The sequence below is a fragment of the Muscardinus avellanarius genome (assembly GCF_963383645.1).
Source record: "Muscardinus avellanarius genome assembly, chromosome: 6".
NCBI lineage: Eukaryota > Metazoa > Chordata > Mammalia > Rodentia > Gliridae > Muscardinus > Muscardinus avellanarius.
This window is the reverse complement of record NC_137791.1, coordinates 57,197,815-57,216,738: the sequence shown is the minus strand read 5'-3', so window position 1 is coordinate 57,216,738 and position 18,924 is coordinate 57,197,815. Positions and strand designations below refer to the sequence as shown.

General features: G+C 36.5%; 1 protein-coding gene across 1 annotated transcript in view; it reads left to right on the top strand.

Annotated features, from left to right (window-relative positions):
- BMPR1B (bone morphogenetic protein receptor type 1B) overlaps positions 1-18,924 on the top strand; it is a gene marked incomplete at its 3' end in the record, with an annotated part of 110,780 nt that overhangs the window by 71,499 nt on the left and 20,357 nt on the right. Inside the window, exons 3-8 of the mRNA XM_080697383.1 lie at positions 3,261-3,363; positions 3,858-3,960; positions 10,206-10,302; positions 11,461-11,599; positions 16,010-16,202; positions 17,011-17,308. Coding sequence (XP_080553509.1) covers positions 3,261-3,363; positions 3,858-3,960; positions 10,206-10,302; positions 11,461-11,599; positions 16,010-16,202; positions 17,011-17,308 — 933 coding nt within the window. The remainder of the gene's footprint in view (positions 1-3,260; positions 3,364-3,857; positions 3,961-10,205; positions 10,303-11,460; positions 11,600-16,009; positions 16,203-17,010; positions 17,309-18,924) is intronic.

Here is an 18,924-nt window from a genome sequence, read left to right as displayed (position 1 = left end):
AGTAATTCCTAAGCTACTGTAATTGCACTACCAATTTCTAGTTAATGTCCCTTGCTAAATAGCATTTTCAGTGAGAAGCTTATAAATCACTTACTTGTTGCAGACGATATGCATGAAATGGCTCTCATACCTCTTTTCTTATTCAACTGAAGAGCTAAACAGTTGACTCCTTTCTGAGTTTATGACTTATGATGGGGCATTACTTCCCCTTTTCAGGGTCTCTCTGTGTCTCTTTCTTTCACTATCTCTTTTTTTAATCTACTTTCTGTTTGCAAATGGGGAAATGTATTTGTAAAGCTTGAATTTACTGCCCATGGTTTTTATATTTTCTAGGACATTATAACAGCTACTTGCCAACATCTTGACTTGCTTTTTCTATTTTTTCAGTCTTAAGAGTTACCTAGAAGTCCATTTCCATGTATTCAAATTCATGTATCCATTGGGGGTACTGATGATTGAACCTAAGGGTATTCTACTTCTGAGCTGTACCTTCATCTTTTCTTGTTTGTGTGTTTGTTTTGAAACATGGTCTTGTTAGGTTGCTGAGAGACTCTTTACATTGTTGAGGGTGTCCTCAAACCTGTGCTCCTCCTTTCTCAGCCTCCCAAGTACTGGAATTATAGATATGTGCCACCACGATCAGCTTATATACTCAGATTTTCATTAAGGGGAACTCATGATTAAGAAAGAATTATTTTCTAGTTTAACTTTATTATATTGACTACTACAGCTTCTGTGAACTTGTAATGTCAGAAAATTAGGATGGCTGTTATTTCTAATCATTTTTGAATGTTGCTTCAGATGAGAAATAAATGTTACATGTATAGTGTAAATATGTAGGAAGAAAATTTAAAAATCACATGAGGATTTTTCACTCATTGTTTAAAGTAAACTTCTAAGAAATAGCTATTTTATTTATTGCCTTCAGTGTTTATAGGCACTAATTTTTGTAGCAATTTCAGTAAATTGGCTAAAAAGCCCCAAAGAATTCAGAATGTGGGCTATTCAGAGGCAGTCTTTCTTCCACAATATTCATGTGTTTGACCTTAGTCTAACACATATTTGTCATTGGCCTTTTCTAGCCATTAATTAGTATGTTTGAACTTTGCTTAGCTAGTTCTTATAAACTGAGGCATGTCAGATCACTTGAGGCTTATTAACCGAGTAAACATGTCTAAGGATGTTGATGATAACTCAAGGGCTAATGTATGGCAAAATGCTGCTACCATGAGTACAGAATAGACACATCTACAAATCATGGCTAATATCATGGCTTTCTTCCCATGACCTTTAAGACTGCATTGTCATATCAATCTTGGATGTGGAGCATGCCTATGGATAAGAAAAGGTGGAGATTCAGTGCAGTAGTTTATTTTTTAAGACATTCAGTAGTGGTTTATGACTTATATTTGGAATTTACTGGTGTTCATTATCCAAACTTGTAATGTCTGTCTTTAGATAGTTGTATGTATAGCAGTTCTTATTTTTCTTTTTGGGCCCAAGATAGCAGACAATACTGGGAATGAAGTACAAGGGCGTTGATTCAAAGCCTGATTCTTTTTTATATCTCAACCTTGCACTCTCTTATTCACTCTCTGGTAGTTTCAATTTCCTAACCTGTAAAATAGAAACCGTGTTACTTACTATCTTCTGATTGTCATTCAGGGAATTGAATGGCAAAGAATAAGTGAAAGATAATATAGGAAAACATACAAAAATTAAATGTTTTTGACTGTCTTGTCAAACTCTCTCCTCTCTGTTGTTCATACTTCCCATTCTCAGTTCAAGCCCAGGCTGCTCACAGCAGAGCTTAATTTCTTCCTATGACAGGCTGACCCAGAAGCAGAGGTACCAAAGGGCAGAATCTTTATTGCCTCAGTAATGCGTGCTCATCTCCTCCTCTTTGTCTTAGGCCATCATGCCTGAGAGATCAGTGTGCTTCACCACCTCAGGTCAAGTGACCCAGAATGAACACAGCCCTGCATGGGTTACAGCCCTGGTATTCTTGGAATGTATGACCCTTGGGATACTGTTCTAGCTCTCTTAGCCCCAGTTTCCCCATATAAAAAGTGAAGAAAATATTACCTTGCCCAGAGTTGTTTATGTGGACTTATTTGGAAAAGTGGTATCTATGAAGGGCTGGAGCAAGTTCCACAATCAGTATATATGGCTACTCATTAATGAAAAATCTTAGATGAAAATTTTGGATTCTTCTTTACAAGTTTCTGGTAAAAGAAATATTACCAAATGTTTTTATAATGATTAAATCTATGTTCTTGTCATTTAAAAAAATTTTTTTGGTACATTGTATTCATACATCATAATGGGGTAAAAAACTTGTATAGACAAATATGTACACATCACCCAGTTAGCCCCTATCCAATCCCCACCCCATTCCTCCTTCCCATGCTTGGCTTAGTGGTTGACTTCAATATATTTAAGTATATTGTGTGCTTTAGAGAGTTTCCTTCTCCCCCCCCTCCCCTTCCCTCAGTTAGGTTGTCTTATTTGCTCCTCTATAGGATTTTTTTCATCTAGAGTTACTCCTATGACCCATTTCTCCTTAGCTTTCTCATATTAGGAAAAGCATCTGATTTCTTATTTTTTGTGACTCATTTAGCATAATTTCCTCCAGTTCCATCAGTTTCTCTGTAAATGATGTAACTGTGTTTTTTATGGCTGAGTAAAATCACACTGTGTACATATCCCACAGTTTTGTAATTCATTATCTGTTGATGGACATCTTGGCTGGTTCCATAGTTTGGCTATGGTGAATTGTGCAGCTATGAACATAGATACGCATGCATTAGTTTGGTAGTTTGGTTTCCTTTCTTTTGAGTAAATACCCAGAAGTGGTATTGCTGGATCGAATGGTAAATTTGTTCCCAATCTTCTGAGGATTCTCCATACTGTTTTCCAAAGTGGTTGCACTAGTTTGCAATCCCACCAACAATGTTTTAGAGTTCCTACTTCTCCACATCCTCGCCAGCATTTGTTGTTGTTTGTGTTTTGAATGATTGCTTGGAGATTCTTCTAGCAGTTTATAATAATCTATAATTATTCCTGACTTCCTCCTTGTTCACAATGAAACAAATTACATACACCATTCATTCATTTTGCTTTTCCGCACAGCAGTGTATGTCTGCCTTTCTCTCTCTCTCTCTATCTCTATCTCTATCTCTCTCTCATTCTCTCTCTACTTCCTTTCCCTCCCTCTCTCTCTCCCTCCCTCTCACTCACTTTTCCTGTTTGGTCTTTAGCACAGACGGCTACTGTTTCACAATGATAGAAGAAGATGATTCTGGGACACCTGTGGTCACCTCTGGATGTCTAGGACTTGAAGGCTCAGATTTTCAGTGTCGGGTAAGGAAAATAACTTGATGTTTCTCTGTACCTTGCACTGGCAAGATTTTCTGCAAGATTCATGGAACACAAAACAATTTTTTATGGCTAGCCCATTCTCAGTAATTTGAAAAATAATGAAAATCCCCATTGGGCCAATTCTCCCTTCATTTTGAAAGCAAATATTCTTTTTACTTTTGCTGCTAACTTTTTGCTTAGCGTACCATTAGATCATCTTCTTCAAAATCTAATTTAGCTAATTGTATAAAGCCAATACTTTTCCCTCAGTTTATTCTGTGTACAATGATTATTACAGATGTAGAAGTAATTGTGTTGAAATGTAAAACATGTAATAGTACTTATTATTTGAAACAAATTATCTGATAGAAAATAACATTTTCAAGATGATTAGAATTTTAAATGAGTTATCTAGCAATAATTTCTTCTTTTGTAGATGATAGGACATTGACATTTGAAAGGAAATTGACTTAATAGTTATTTGGGTTCAATTTTAGGATACTCCCATTCCTCATCAAAGAAGATCCATTGAGTGCTGCACAGAAAGGAATGAATGTAATAAAGACCTCCACCCTACACTGCCTCCTTTGAAGAACAGAGGTGAGGCCAGGAGATTCCAGGATGGAAAAGCTCAGCCATGATGAAAATAAACACTGGGCACTTTTTGATTTCCCAACAAACCTGCCTGTGCCATTTTCCCCTGCTGGACCAGAGGCTGAGGCAAGATGACATTGTGAATGTCTCATTCAAACACTCCTGCAAGTGGTTCCTGGGGAAATAGTTGTACATTTTTAGAGTTATTTTTGTTTGGTTTTGATTTGCGATACTAGGGATGGAATCCAGGGGCATTTTACCTCTGAGCTACACACCCAGCCCTATTTTTTTAAATCTTGTATTTTGAAAAAGGTCTCACTGAGTTGCAACGGGCCTCAATTAAGTAGCTGAGACTGTCTGAAAACTGTGATCCTCCTGTCTCAGCCTCCCAAATTCTGGGATTACAAGTGTGTGCCACCACACCCAGCTCTTAGAGTGTTAACTTTAACTTTACCCACTCACTTCCAGAAAGCCACAGTTCCTAAGCTTCTAATATGTTCCAGGACAGAGGAAGGAGTCAGAACTCTATGCTTATCTCTAAAAGTTATTCAGAAGTTGTAGTAAACTCAAAAACTACCACTTGCTCCAGGTGTGGTGGTGCACATCTGTAATCCCAATACTTGGAAGGCTGAGGCAGAAGGATCTCAGGTTTGTAGCCAGCCTTAACAATTTAGTAAGGCCTTCTGCAGTTTGGGGAGACTGACCCTGTTTCAAAATAAAAAAATAAAATAGGGCAAGTGGTGTAGCTCAGAGGCTAGTGCCACTGTCTTTAATCCCCAGTGCCATAAAAAAAAAAACCTACTACTTGGATATATTCATTTAAAAAATAAAGACTAGCTGGACGTGGTGGCACATGCTTGTAATCCCAGCATTTGGGAGGCTGAGACCAGAGGATCGCAGTTCGCGGACAGCCTCAGCTACTTAGTGAGGCCCTCTGCAACTGAGTGAGACCCAGTTTCGAAATAAAGAATAAAAAATAGGGCAGGGGGTGTAGCTTGGAGGTCGAATGCCCCTGAGTTCCATCCCCAGACCTGAAAAATAAAAATAAAAAAATTAAAAATGAAGACTTTATAAAACTAAATAAAAAAACATTTACTACATGACAGGTTATTTTACTTTAGAGGAACTTTCACTCAAATCATACACTTCTAAGTGTTACTCATTAAAAGACAAATACTAGCAGGGTTTGGTGGTACATGCCTGTAATTATAGTACATGGGAGGCTGAAACAGGAGGATCTCAGTTTCAAGGACAGCCTCAGCAACATAGTGAGACTCTCAGCAACCTAGGGAGACCCTGTTTCAAAACAAAAAATTTTAAAAAGGCTGGGAGTGTAGTTTCAAGGTGGATTGCCCCTGGGTTCAACATCTAGTACCACAAAATTAAATAAATAAATAAAAGACAAATATTACACTCCCGATACTTTTTGTTAGAATTAAATCCTATAGCATGAATTATAAGCATGGTGGCCCATGCTTGTAATCCCAGCGCTTGGAGGCTGAGACAGGAGGATCACACAGGTTCAAAGCCAGCCTCAGCTACTTAGTGAGGCTCTCAGCAACTTAGTGAGACCCTGTTTCCAAATAAAACATAAAATAGGTCTGGGAGTATAGCCTGGAGGTAGAAAGCCTCTGGGTTTCATCCCCAGTACCACACACACACACACACACACACACACACACACAGAAACTCCCATGTTTCTGTTCTCTTCCTTGATTCTTTCATAAAATAAAGGACTTATATTGTTGTGGAATCTTAAGTTCTTTCTTATATAAATTGATTTCTTGAGAAGAAAAAAATCTTCCTAACAATATATAATGAAATTAATGGCTTTTATAACATTTTCTAATTTTGTTCTTGTTGCCGGGAATGGTGACGCACGTTTGTAATCTCGCGCTTGGGAGGTGGAGACAGGAGGATCGTGCAGGTTCGAAGCCAGTCGTGCTGGCTTAAGAGACCCTGTTTCCAAATTATATATATATATATATATATATATATATATATATATATATTAAATTTTGTTCTTGTTATAGTCTAGAAACTACTCAAGATTGATTCATAAAAACTCATACCAAAAATTCAGTTTCTAAATTTTTTCCCAAACAACATACTAAGTGTTAGGGATAAAGAAAATTTTTACTTCAAGAAGTTTACATGAGAATGTGAGAAAAAAGCATGTAAATATTTATATTCGAGCCAGGCATGGTGGGGCACACTTGTAATCCCAGCATTTGGGAAGCTAAGACAGGAGAATCAGGGTTTGCAGACAGCCTCAGCTACTAAGCAAGACACTTTGAAACTCAGTGAGACACTGTTTCAAAATAAAGAATTAAAAATAGGGCTAGGGTGTAACTCAGAGATAAAATGCCCCTGGGTTCCATCCTTGGTACAAAAAAATTGTATTTGGTCTGCAATTTCTCTGTAGTAGAGTTAATTGAGACATTATAATAAGGATATAAAAAACTGAGTGGCTAGCTCCATCTGGGGTGAGCCTCAGGGAAGTGATGTTGTGAGGATGAACAGGAGTTTTTCTAAGTGGGCAAGGCAGACGAGGCTAAAAAGATGAAAATGTAAAAAGTAGAATGACTAATATAAGCCCTGCAAGTTCTCTGCAAAAGGCAATCTCAATGAAAGAAAATAAATTTATTATTATATGTTGGTAAAAATCATCTGACAAAAATATGCTTTTGAGGTATTTTGTTCTCCCTTAATAGAAAACTGTATCCTACCTATCCAGGCTTGTTAATACCTAGAGTCCTTAGATGTCTTTGGGCAAGCCATGATTTCCAGATTCTATGATTTTTTTAAATTTTATTTCATGTTGTAGTTCTGATCCCTCGACTAGCCTTAAGTAAACAGTCCTGCCATTTTCAGCAGCTAGTCACTTCTCTACTTAGCAGGGAGAGGACAGTAGCGACAGAGGTAGTTTTGTTACGAAAGCTCCGGTGATCCTTCCTCGCCTCTCAGCGTGGACCAGACTTCCCCAGGAGTACTCGGTTCCACTCTCCTGAGCGGCTGCAGTGACAAGCAGGTAGAAATCTGCTCCCCAAGAGCACCTCGGGCTCAGATTCGGGCTCAGCTATTTTCCTGATAGGTATCTGGAAGTGTTCCCCTTAGAGACACTGGCAGTGACTTGAATGTTTACATTGTTAATGCCCTGAGCACAGGTAATGGTAGATTAAAACATGACCAGTGTGACCAACAGAAAGAGCTTATTGATAAGAATCAGCTGTTCATAAGGAAGACAGGAGAGCGGAGGTGGGGCTGCAGGGGATGGGGCGAGGGGAAGAGAAAAGTAAAGCAGGGAGGTAATGCTAGCCTAAAAGAAGGAACTTGACTGATGGTAAGGAGAGAATCTCTTAGTTCTCTGTGGCCTCATTGCTCTCTTAAATCAGCAGTATAACAAGAGAAGTGATAAATATATTGTTCTAATAGTTCATGGTGTATTTTGTATAGAGTAGCCAGAGGAAAAGTAAAAAGCAGGGAAGCCCAGGGCTTGAGTAAAATGACCTCATGGGAATGAAAAATTATCTAGTGTTCATAAACTGAACATAAGATGCGATTATCTGCAGTTTCAGTTGATTAGGAATTTTTTAAATGTCTTTAAAATCAGACTTTTGAAGCCAGGCGTTGTGGCGCACGCTTGTAATCCCAGTACTTGGGAGGCTGAGACAGGAGGATCGCACAGGTTCAAAGGCAGCCTCAGCTACTTAGTGAGGCTCTCATCAACTTAGTGTGACCCTGTTTCCAAATAAAATATAAAATTGGTCTGGGAGTATAGCCCAGAGGTAGAAAAGCCCCTGGGTTCCACACCCAGTACCACACACACACACACACACACACACACACGATACAATGAGTGCAGGGCATGGTGGTACACCCTTTTAAGCCCAGCATTTGGGAGGCTGAGACAGGAGGATCGCAGTTCGAGGGTAGCCTCATCTACTTAGTGAGGCCCTCAGCAACTCAGTGAGACCCTGCTTCAAAATAAAGAATAAAAAATAGGGCTGGGGGTATAGCTCAGAGGTAGACCCCCCCCCCTGGGTTTCATGCCCAGTACCATTAAAAAAAATCAGACTTTTGTTATTTCTAAAATTGGAAATATAATCTAAGTTAGGTTTCCACTAGCAGTTTTTCATGTATATGTAAGAAATGAGGGGGAAAATTTGCTAAGATAATTCATTGTATAAAAGTTTAGCCTGCTTAATTTGAAAAACCTACCAACTACTTTCAAGATTTGCTAAGCAATATGTTTCAGATAATGAATGTGTTAATTAGGTATGATTTTTGTCTATTCTAAAGCCAGAGTGGTTTTTTGGCAGTACATTAAGAGGTTAAAGTTTGTGAACTTTTTATTTTCCTGGACAGTTGGCAACATTTCTGACTCTATAAAACTGCGGGGTTTTTTTGTTTTGTTTTGTTTTGTTTTTGTGTGTGTGTGTGTGTGTGTGTGTGGTACTAGGGGTGGAACCCAAAGGCTTTTTACCTCTGGGCTATACTCCCAGACCTTTTTTTAAAAATTTTATTTGGAAAGAGGGTCTCACTAAGTTGCTTAAAGCCTCACTAAGTAGCTGAGGCTGGCTTCGAACCTGTGCGATCCTCCTGTCTCAGCCTCCCAAACGCGGGGATTACAAGCGTGTGCCACCATGCCCGGCAAAACTGCTTATTTTTAATGCGCTTCATTTAGTCTTTTATAGAATACTTTCATAAATATTTTGCAAATTGTATGAATCATAAATAATTGTTAAACAAATGTTTTACTTGACAGTATGAGGTTTGGACAAGAAATAAGTACAAAGAAAGATTTGTAGGTTCCAATTTATAATAAGTAATCCAAATGTTTTCTGAAGTATTTGAAAGTAAGATTTATTCTCAATTTGTAAGTTCATGGTAGTTTCCTGATTTTGACAATTTTGTTACTATTTGTAAGGCAATGTCCTTGATCTTCACAGCATTGTAAGTGAAATAATCCATTCATAATGCAATAAACTATTAAATACCTTTTAATGAAACATTTTGTTAATGAACCCTTTCTCGTTCATTGTATTGTTACATTAGTATCATATACTCAACTTTTGGCCATATTTTTTCCTGATTGATAAAGAGGTGGTGTTGTTTATTTTACTTTAGTTAGCTACTTGAGTCAGTATTTTTATATTTATTTCTGGAACAGATCATATTTTGTAAATGAAAATAGTAACATTGGGTGGGATAAAGTCCCCAGCCAAATGTTTAGGTGACCGTATTGTACATAAAGGTGTACAGCACAGTTGGAAAACTTCTTCCCGTAACAACCAAGTCATAAGTTACAATACTACCTTCTAAAATTAAATAACACTAATCACTCTTCTCAAGCGTAAATGTTGCCCTTACTAAGAATAGTGCTAATCCTATTTCTATATAACTCACCTAGTTTTAACTAATTTTTCTCAAAATAGGTCCCAGTGACCACTTGTATAAAAGTCACCTGGGACTATTATTAAAAACATAAGATATTTTGATTTAAAATATCTGGAATTAATGTCAGGAAATATGCAAGTAGATTTAAGGCCTATATTTCATTCTCATTTATATAAAATTTGAGAAAGTATACTTAAGTCAGTTTTGTTAAGAATTGGAGTTAAGACAAAATAAGCAATATTTAATAATTTTTTGTTTAAAAGTATCACACGTCATTTGGTTAGAACACACTTATTTTAAAATACAAATCCATTTGTGAAAAATAAGCTATTCTCTCAAACATCTTGGCTTAAAGTGATGTACATTTTTATATTCCATATATGGTAACATTTGGGTTCTCCGCTTCTTTTGTTTTTATCATAAGATAACTTTGTATTTATGCACAATAGATATAGATTGGATTTTATGCAATTTGTAGTATTGAGTGCTGCAGGCACCATGAGAAGAGCCTGTGATTCCATCAGCTCTATTTATTTTTCAGGAATATTCCCATTTCAGGTGCACGTTCCTATTTACCTTTGTCGTATTCTTTCCGTGGGTTCATCCTCCCAAGAATGTTCTTTCCAGAAAGGAAATATGTGCTATTGAAATGAGTCTCTGGGTGAATGATGATTCAAACTAGTTACACATTTTATTTCATAGATATACATATGTATGTATATGATCAATTATATTAAAAGCTTTTTCACCTTGTATGTAATACTTAGCAAGTACATTTAGAAAATAGTTACTTTTAAATTTTTAAGTAAAATTATTTTCCATATCATGGCTCCCTCCCTTTTTAATTTCAGATTTTGTTGATGGATCTATCCACCACAAGGCCTTACTGATATCTGTGACTGTGTGCAGTTTTTTCTTGGTCCTTATCATTTTATTCTGTTACTTCAGGTAGGTTTCTGACATGCAGAGGTGGGATTCTTCATTGAGAGTCCCTTCCTCATATTGACGTTCCACTACCTTTGCTTGCTGGTGTTTTTCATTGCTGCTTTCTTTGGCCTAATTAGATTTTATATTCAACTGAAATATCTACTACAGTTGACAAATATTTATCCTAATTAAGTTATAAATAGATACCTATCTTATTTCTGCTTCAGACATCCAAACTACTCAGATAAATATTTTATCCCTAAGGAAACAAGGGTAGTTAGAGGGATCAGGAATTGGTTACTACTTAAGTTGATTCTAAGAAAACAACACACACACACACACACACACACACACACACACACACAACATATTAAACTGTAAGTGGGCCAAATAATTCCTTATTTTTTAAACTAAAATTTCCTCCTAGTACCGAAAAGATTTTAAGGACAGTTTATAGATTAGATATTAAAATAAAAAGTTTAGTTATATTGAGTATGATATATATATATATATATATATATATATATATCTCATATATATAGTTATATTGAGTATGATAACTACAAATTATTTTTAGTAAACCTATTTTATAGTTTGTGAGCCATGAAAGACCTTTATATTCATATCATTTGCCTTTTGAAAAATTTAATATATATTTGTGAAGCTCCACAAGTGGGTGAATTAATTGATTCAAATAAATATATTTTCTAACTGAAGACATTATCATTACTGACAAAAAGATTTTAAAGTTTAATTTTATTTAACTTGTTTTTATTTTATATATTACCTTTTATGTGGGTGTTAGCTGTAATTTTTTTTAAGCCAAAACTTTTCCACCTTTGATTCACTAGTGAATGTAAAGGAAAAGATTTTAAGGAATGAATATTGGGACTACCTGGAAATACTAACAACATAGTCGGCTTGGGTATAAGCAGTTGAGAGAAATAGAAAAGAAAATTTGTAAGTGGTTGAGAATGACAAATTAACATGTCATATATGTTTTAAAAATTAGAAAAATTATGTGTATTTTTAGAAATCATCACTAGGTGTAACAGAATTTGTTCTGAAATTATATTTATGTGCTAAACTCAAACCTGCCGTGATAACTGTTTATCTGCAGTGTCTTTACCCTTCTCTTTGCATTTCAGTTTCTAAAATATACCCATCGTTCATCCTTAGGTATAAAAGACAAGAAACCAGGCCTCGGTACAGCATTGGGCTAGAACAGGACGAAACGTACATTCCCCCTGGAGAATCCCTGAGAGATCTCATTGAGCAGTCTCAAAGCTCTGGCAGTGGATCAGGCCTCCCTCTGCTGGTATGAGAAGAACTTAGTATCTTGACATGAAAGGAAATGTCAATGCATACCGGGTTTCATTTTACTGAAACAGATAGGGCAAAGGAGAAGGAGCAAGCTTTATGCAGTCAGTTGGACATCAGATCTCAGGTACAGAGCTTTCTGATAACATTTTGACATATCGAGGGTAAGGTGATTGTTTTTTAATGAAAGTGTTTAGTTACAAGCCAGGCCCTTAGGCATCTTTCTGATAAAGAGCAGATTAGAAAACATTAAGTGCGCCATCTTCCCTCTGCTCTCAGTGAGGATAGCATTACAGCACTTTGGCCTGGCTTTTGAAAGAAAAAGTATTACAACCAACTGGGATCTGAGTGCTTCTCCAGGAGAAGAGGGCTGTATTTCAACACAGGGTTTACATTTCAGGGCAAAGTCCTAGCTTTTCCATTCAGGACAGGTTTCATTTTCTGATGCGCAACACTGCCAACTTTGCAAAGAATATGCCTCAAATCCAAGGCCTTTGCTTTAATAAGAAAAGGGTTTGATTCTTCTATAGACCATGAAAAAAGATTGTTGGGATTCATGATACAAAAAATTGTAATGAGAAATATTGTCCTTAATAAACTTTTAAGATAGATTTTCTTACTCTTCAAGGTCTTATTTAGACTTTGGATATCTTCTTCACTTGATTGAGCTGTTGACCTTTGATTTCCTTCTAGAAGTCATGCTTTTGAGGCCAGGCAGATAGAAATTTATGCTGCTATTCTAGCCATTATGATCAAAACGATAGTGCTGAAATTTTTTTAAACCTGTGTACAAGTTCTAATAATCCAGTTGCTTGATTTATTAAGAATTTAATTACTATGTTGCAAATATAATTGCATTTATAAATCTGATGTGCTATATCTGATGTATTTCTTTTACTTTTAAGGAAAAGTACAAACAGAAAGCCCAGATTGGTTTTAATGAATGAAATACTTTTGCTGTTGGAATTATAAACTGATTTGTTCTCCTGGTGCTTCCTCTTTCTAACTCATCTGTCTTGCTATTGTAGAGGTAGCTTTCTAAAACTCTTTAATCCTGCTTTATATGTTGATTATAAATTTACTTTATACATTGGTTATCTCAGGATTTAATATAGTAGTGGAAAGCTGACTAGCATATGTCTGTAATATATAATCATTGTAACTGTGATTCTCAAAAGAGAATTATTTCATGAATACATTTGTATTCAGTGCACATGAAATAATTCTTTACCTTTTAGAATCACAGTTAGTGAGGCAGCTTTCCCCTGCTATAATAAATCCTGAGATAATCAACTCACAAGGAGAACAGGCTTACTTGGCTCACGGTTTTAAAGGTTTCAGTCCATGGTCAGTTGGCTCTCCTGCTGTGGGCCTGTGGCAGCACTTCCCGGCAGCAGTACAGATGAGAGAGAAACCACTCACCTCTCACCTCATGATTAGGAAATGAGAGAAAGAGGAAGAACCAGTGGTCCCAGAATCCCCTTCGAGCTCCCAACTCCGGTGACCTAAAGTCTTCCCAATAGGCCTCACCTCTTAAAGTTTCTACCGCCTCCTAATAACACTATGCTGGAGACCAAGCCTTTAAAACATGGACTTTTGGAGGACGCTTAAGAGCCAAACTCTATGCCATTTTATGTATATAATCCAAAACTGATACTGAAAATATATAGAATAAAATTTTAGGTACATAAATACCTGCAGTATTTGCTAAATAAAATAAAAACTCAAATCATTTTTTTTTAATTTGAAAGTTGTATTTCAGGTTCTTAGATGGTATGATCCCAAAATGTAAGTGTACGTTTTTCTGACCATACTTTAGTGGCACATTATCTTGATGATAAGTTGTTCCCATTCTGTCAAGCATTGCAAATCCTGTCTGTACCTTCATTAAAGAAAGTCCATTATCATTAGAAAAAGGTGTAGATGCAAAACCGTGTATGTCAGGAAATGCTCCATAGATTTATGTGAGCGATGTTTTGTAACATCTATAAATTGAATACAGCATCTCTTTAATAAATGTGGGAAGTTCTGTTCTCGAGTGAGGAGTTTAACTAGCCATGTATTTGGCTCTCAGGCTGCTCTGCACTCTTCGTACTTCCATTACTTTGTGTTGGAAGTTCCCCAGGGTCACCTGCACACACTTGGACTTCTGAAGGCAGGAGAGAAGCTCTGTGCATATCCTTGCTTGCTTAGTTCCATCTAACTTCATGGTTTCATAGCATAATAATAATTCTCTTTTTTAATCCTCTTTAAAAACAGACTGTCTTTTTCAAAAAAAAAAAAAAAAGAGCAATCTTGTATTAGTGCAATTATTGCTCCTAGGAATGAGTAGTGCTATTCTTTAAACTGATAAAATCTATTATGAAGATGCAGAACCAATCCTTGGTGGTAGACTTCTGTGGAAAACAGAATGATGTTCCCACCCCCAAATGTCCGTGTCCTAATAATCCTTAGAGTGCATTCTATCAAAGGGCCAGGAGAATGAGACTACTCTGGATCATCTGGATTACATTGAAATCCTGTGGTCCTTAAAAGCACAAAGACAAAAGGAAAACTAAGTTTTTACTTGATGTAAAGCAAATCTCTACAATAAGGACATTCTAGTTTTCTGATCAGATTTTACTAAAGTTCTGTGGTAGATCCTTTATGTATATCTTATAGGTTATGCAAATTCCCACAGCTGTTTTGTTCTTTCTCTTATGGAACCACTGATAGCAGCTTTCTTAAAATGTCTTGTTTGTAAGTGCAGATGGGATGAGCATCTTGTAGAGAGAGGCCTTTACCTCCATGCTGCTTACTGCTCATGTTTTCTGGTTCTTTGTACTGCATTCTTTCTAATTCGTCACCACTACTGTATGGCTCATTTGATATCTTCCTCTCTATTTTGTTTGCTTTCTCTCATGAACTTTTCTTTCTAATCTGCTGTTTCATCTGTTTAGTTTGCAGTGCTGGTTCATTGTGATACTTTACAAATGTAGCTTTCAATAATCTTTTCCTGCTTGTTTATTTTTCACTTGTTCTTCTATTTAAAATTTCATGGAGTTATTTGTCATTCTATGTTTGAAATTTAAAATTGGTTAAATTATTTTGGAATATTACTCTTGACTATCATTTATGGAGGCTGTCTTTTCTTTTAAGTGATTTATTCTGCAGGATATCTATCTATTTATCTATCTATCTATCAATCATCTATCTATCTTCATTTTCCCCTTCCACTTTCTTTGTTCTTGCCCCTTGGAAATTTTTCTCTATTATTTCTTGAGCTCACCACCACATGATTTCTTATTTTTTACCTAGGATCAAGTTATATAATGACAAATGTTCCTTGAAAACACTATTATCCCACTCTAATTTTTGTTTTGGTACTAGGAATCAAACACAGAGACATTCTACCTCTGACCTCTACCTCCAGCCCTTTTGATTTTTATTTAGAAACAGGGTCCTGCTGAGTTGCTGAGGTAGTGTTTCACTACATTACCAGGGTTGACATAGAACCTGCAATCCTTCTGTCTCGGCCTCCCAGCTCCTGGGATTACGGGCATACTCCACCACCACTGTGTAAATCCCACCAAGGTTATGGAGTACAAAGTATTCTGCAAGTGATTTCCTCAAGAGAGAGGTGTGGTGTGTGTGTGTGTGTGTGTGTGTGTGTGTGTGTGTGTGTTGTTTCTTACTAAAGGCATGGTATACTACAACTTAGATTATATTTAGTACTGTTTTGATGGTCCCACTTTAATGCTCAAGGTTATGTTTCTCTAGTTTTAAAGGGGTCAAAGTTTAGACTCTGTATTCCTGTGCTGTGCTGCTACTATTCTCTGCTTAGATAGCAACCTGGCTTTTGTGTATGCTTAATGCATACTGTTTCCGGCTTTGCTCTCAACTCCCTCCCTTCCTCTCCTCTCCTTTTTTTTCTTCCTTTCTAGTTTTTTTTTTTTTTACTTCTTTTCCTCCCTTTCTTTTACCTGCTTAGAGATTTTCTTAATTTCTTTGTGTGCGACATTATGATTTTATTTTGTTTTATATATTCATGATTAATTATATAGTGACAAGAGTTCCTTCAGAGCATCAATAACCCATTAAAAGGTAGTAATGAACACATTCTGTTCTGCCAGTTACTGTGAGCCAATTTAGATTTCTTTTCCTCTGCAAAAACTAGAGGAGGAGGTAGAATGAAGTAGTTAATCATTCAGAAGCGATATTTTGAGCATTCAGAATTCACACCCACTCTCAAAATATGTTTAAAAGGGAATAGCATAAATTAATAAGTAAATACAAATAACTATATAAAGCAAAAGCCAACTAAATATATTTTTTACATGCAGTAATTGTTTCTTTTCTGGAGAGAAAAAAGATTCAACAAATCTGTAGTGCCGTGAACACACTAACACAGTGTTTGGGGATTTAACAGGTCCAAAGGACTATAGCTAAGCAGATTCAGATGGTGAAACAGATTGGAAAAGGTCGCTACGGGGAAGTTTGGATGGGAAAGTGGCGTGGCGAAAAGGTAGCTGTGAAAGTATTCTTCACTACAGAGGAAGCCAGCTGGTTCAGAGAGACAGAAATATATCAGACAGTGTTGATGAGGCATGAAAACATTTTGGGTGAGTAAAAGTCTGTACAGCAATGTTCTGGGCTTCTTGGCTTCCTCCGTCTTTCTGTTAACATCTGCATATTAACTCTTGTGTCTAGCTCCATTGTGAAATGTGTAGACATTTTCTTCTTGGCATTGGTCCAAGAACTGCACACGCTTCTAATGGGAGACCTCACAGGAGGAATGACGAAGTCTGTGAGAGGATGGTGGCCTGGAAATGGAATACTCTGGAATGTTTTTTCTTCAGAAACAGGAAATGCAAATGGAATACCAGAATTTCTTGAGCTTTCTTAGGGATTTTAAGAAGTATAATTTTGTTTAAATCCCGTCAAAAGCTATAGACACTTTATCTGCAATGTTTGCTTATATCAAGAGTTTATGTTGAGAATTGATTTACTTTTTATTTGTTCAAGCTGTAACGATCTGATTGAATCATTCAAATAGAAGGACTATAAGCTAATCGCCAAGATCTATGTCTTAACTCTAGGCTTTGTTTTGTAAATATCTTTTGTAAACGAAGTTCTTTGCAATCTATGTCTGATACATAACTAGAAAACCATAAAGGGATTTTAAATATCAATTAATTACAGATCAGAAATAGATCATACTTTCAGATGCAAACTCTTATTTTTTTCTCTGCCTATACTTTTGAATATCTCAGGTTAGTATTGGTAATTTAATATCATCATAGGCATAATCAGAAAACTAAGTAGAATGTTGAATTAAAGACATTTGTGGACAAAGAATTATATTTGAGACTCTGAAATGTTCTTAATTTTATTCAGAAAACCCTCCAATCCTTTCTCTTTTTCTTTTAGGCTTCATTGCTGCTGATATCAAAGGGACAGGGTCCTGGACCCAGTTGTACCTCATCACAGACTATCATGAAAATGGTTCCCTTTATGATTATCTGAAGTCTACCACCCTAGACACTAAATCGATGCTGAAGTTAGCCTACTCTTCTGTCAGTGGACTATGTCACTTACACACAGAAATCTTTAGTACTCAAGGCAAACCAGCAATTGCTCACCGAGATCTGAAAAGCAAGAACATCCTGGTGAAGAAGAATGGGACTTGCTGTATAGCTGACCTGGGCCTGGCTGTTAAATTTATTAGGTCAGTATCAAAGCAAACTAATATACTCTTTAGGACTATTTTTTCACCACATTTTATGTATTACATAATCTGTAGCTCCATTTCTAGGATATTTAGTAAGTGAAGAATTTCATTAATCCTAGATTTTCTTTGGAGGGAAAAACACCAACAAAAAAAAAATTTTTTTTAAACAGTGTCTTTGGTCAATCCTCTTGTTTCTCTGCTTATCAGTAACCTGGCTTAGAGTCTGTTCATATTAGGTTTCCAGCTGCTCATGAACCACTTTCTAAAAGAGGTAACTATTTCCCAGAGATCTTTAATCAGAATTCTGTATAACATTTGTTAAGTAGGGAAAAATTTCAGGAAAGAGCTATCAGTTATACAGTGATAAAGGGAAGATTTTTATGTAGTGTAGGAAAGATAACTTGCATGCGTGTCTTATGAGAATTACTAGAAACTAATCAATGAAACACAGCTGGTATTTAGAATTGTACTGACTATAATACCCAGGCACATAAACTAGAATGTGTGGACAGTGGCTTTCAGACTCTGTGGTCTCCTTAGGCTTACATAGATGGCTTCTGCATAGTGAGGAGGGGACAGGCCTAGTAACTGGGACTCTGTTTTATTCACCTTCCTTAAATCTTAGTAGCCCTTTTCGTCTCCAGGTTGATTTAATGAGTAATGAGAGGAAATGGTTCCTCTGTTCAGAGAACAGTGTTTGCCAACCGGTGGTATATAGGGTCCATCATATAACTATATTTTAAAATATGCAACATAAACCCAGGTGTGGTGGTGCATGCTTGTAATCTCAGTACTTGGGAGGCTGAGACAGGAGGATCTATGTTCATGGACCATCTCAGCTACTTAGTAAGGTCTTTTGCAACTTAGAACTATTTACAAAATAAAGAATAAAAAAAATAGGGCTAGGGGTATAGCTCAGATATAGAATGCCCTAGTTCCCATCTCCAGTACCATTAAATAAATAAATAAATAAATAAATAATAAAGCGTGTAATTTAGACTTGGCCTTTATCACATTAGTGGATGCTCTTGTGGATTTTTTTTTTCCCAAAGGAGACTCTGTAACATATGGAAAAGGATACAAAGTAAAACTCATGGTTAAAGATCGGGGGAAAAAATCACAAGAAAGGATTAGTGAGTTGGTATTTTCACCTGGAAGTAAAGACTAAGGTGCGATTTAATAATGGACTTTAATAATATTAAGGTCTCACCATTTGGAGATGGCAAATGGAAGTTTTGATCTTTAAAAACAAAGCAAAGGAAATGATTTGGGCCATAGATTTAGAAATATGAATCTCCTGCCAATAAAGATTATTAAATCCCCTCTCCATTCTGAATTCTTTTTTATGACCTATAACCCTTTTCAAGTCACACACACACACACACACACACACACACACACACACCCATGATGTTTCTCATATTATATCAGCCTCTGCCTCCTTCCATTTCCTGGTGAGTGTCTCCAAAGAGGTCTGAAGGGGAACCTGCTTTCCAAGTCTAGGAATTTGTAATGCCCTGTACCGAGGTTTCATTGTCTCCTACATGGCTTTATTGAGAAAACCACTGATCTTTGTTCTCACAGGCCTTATACTGCTGCCACCCCACTTCCAT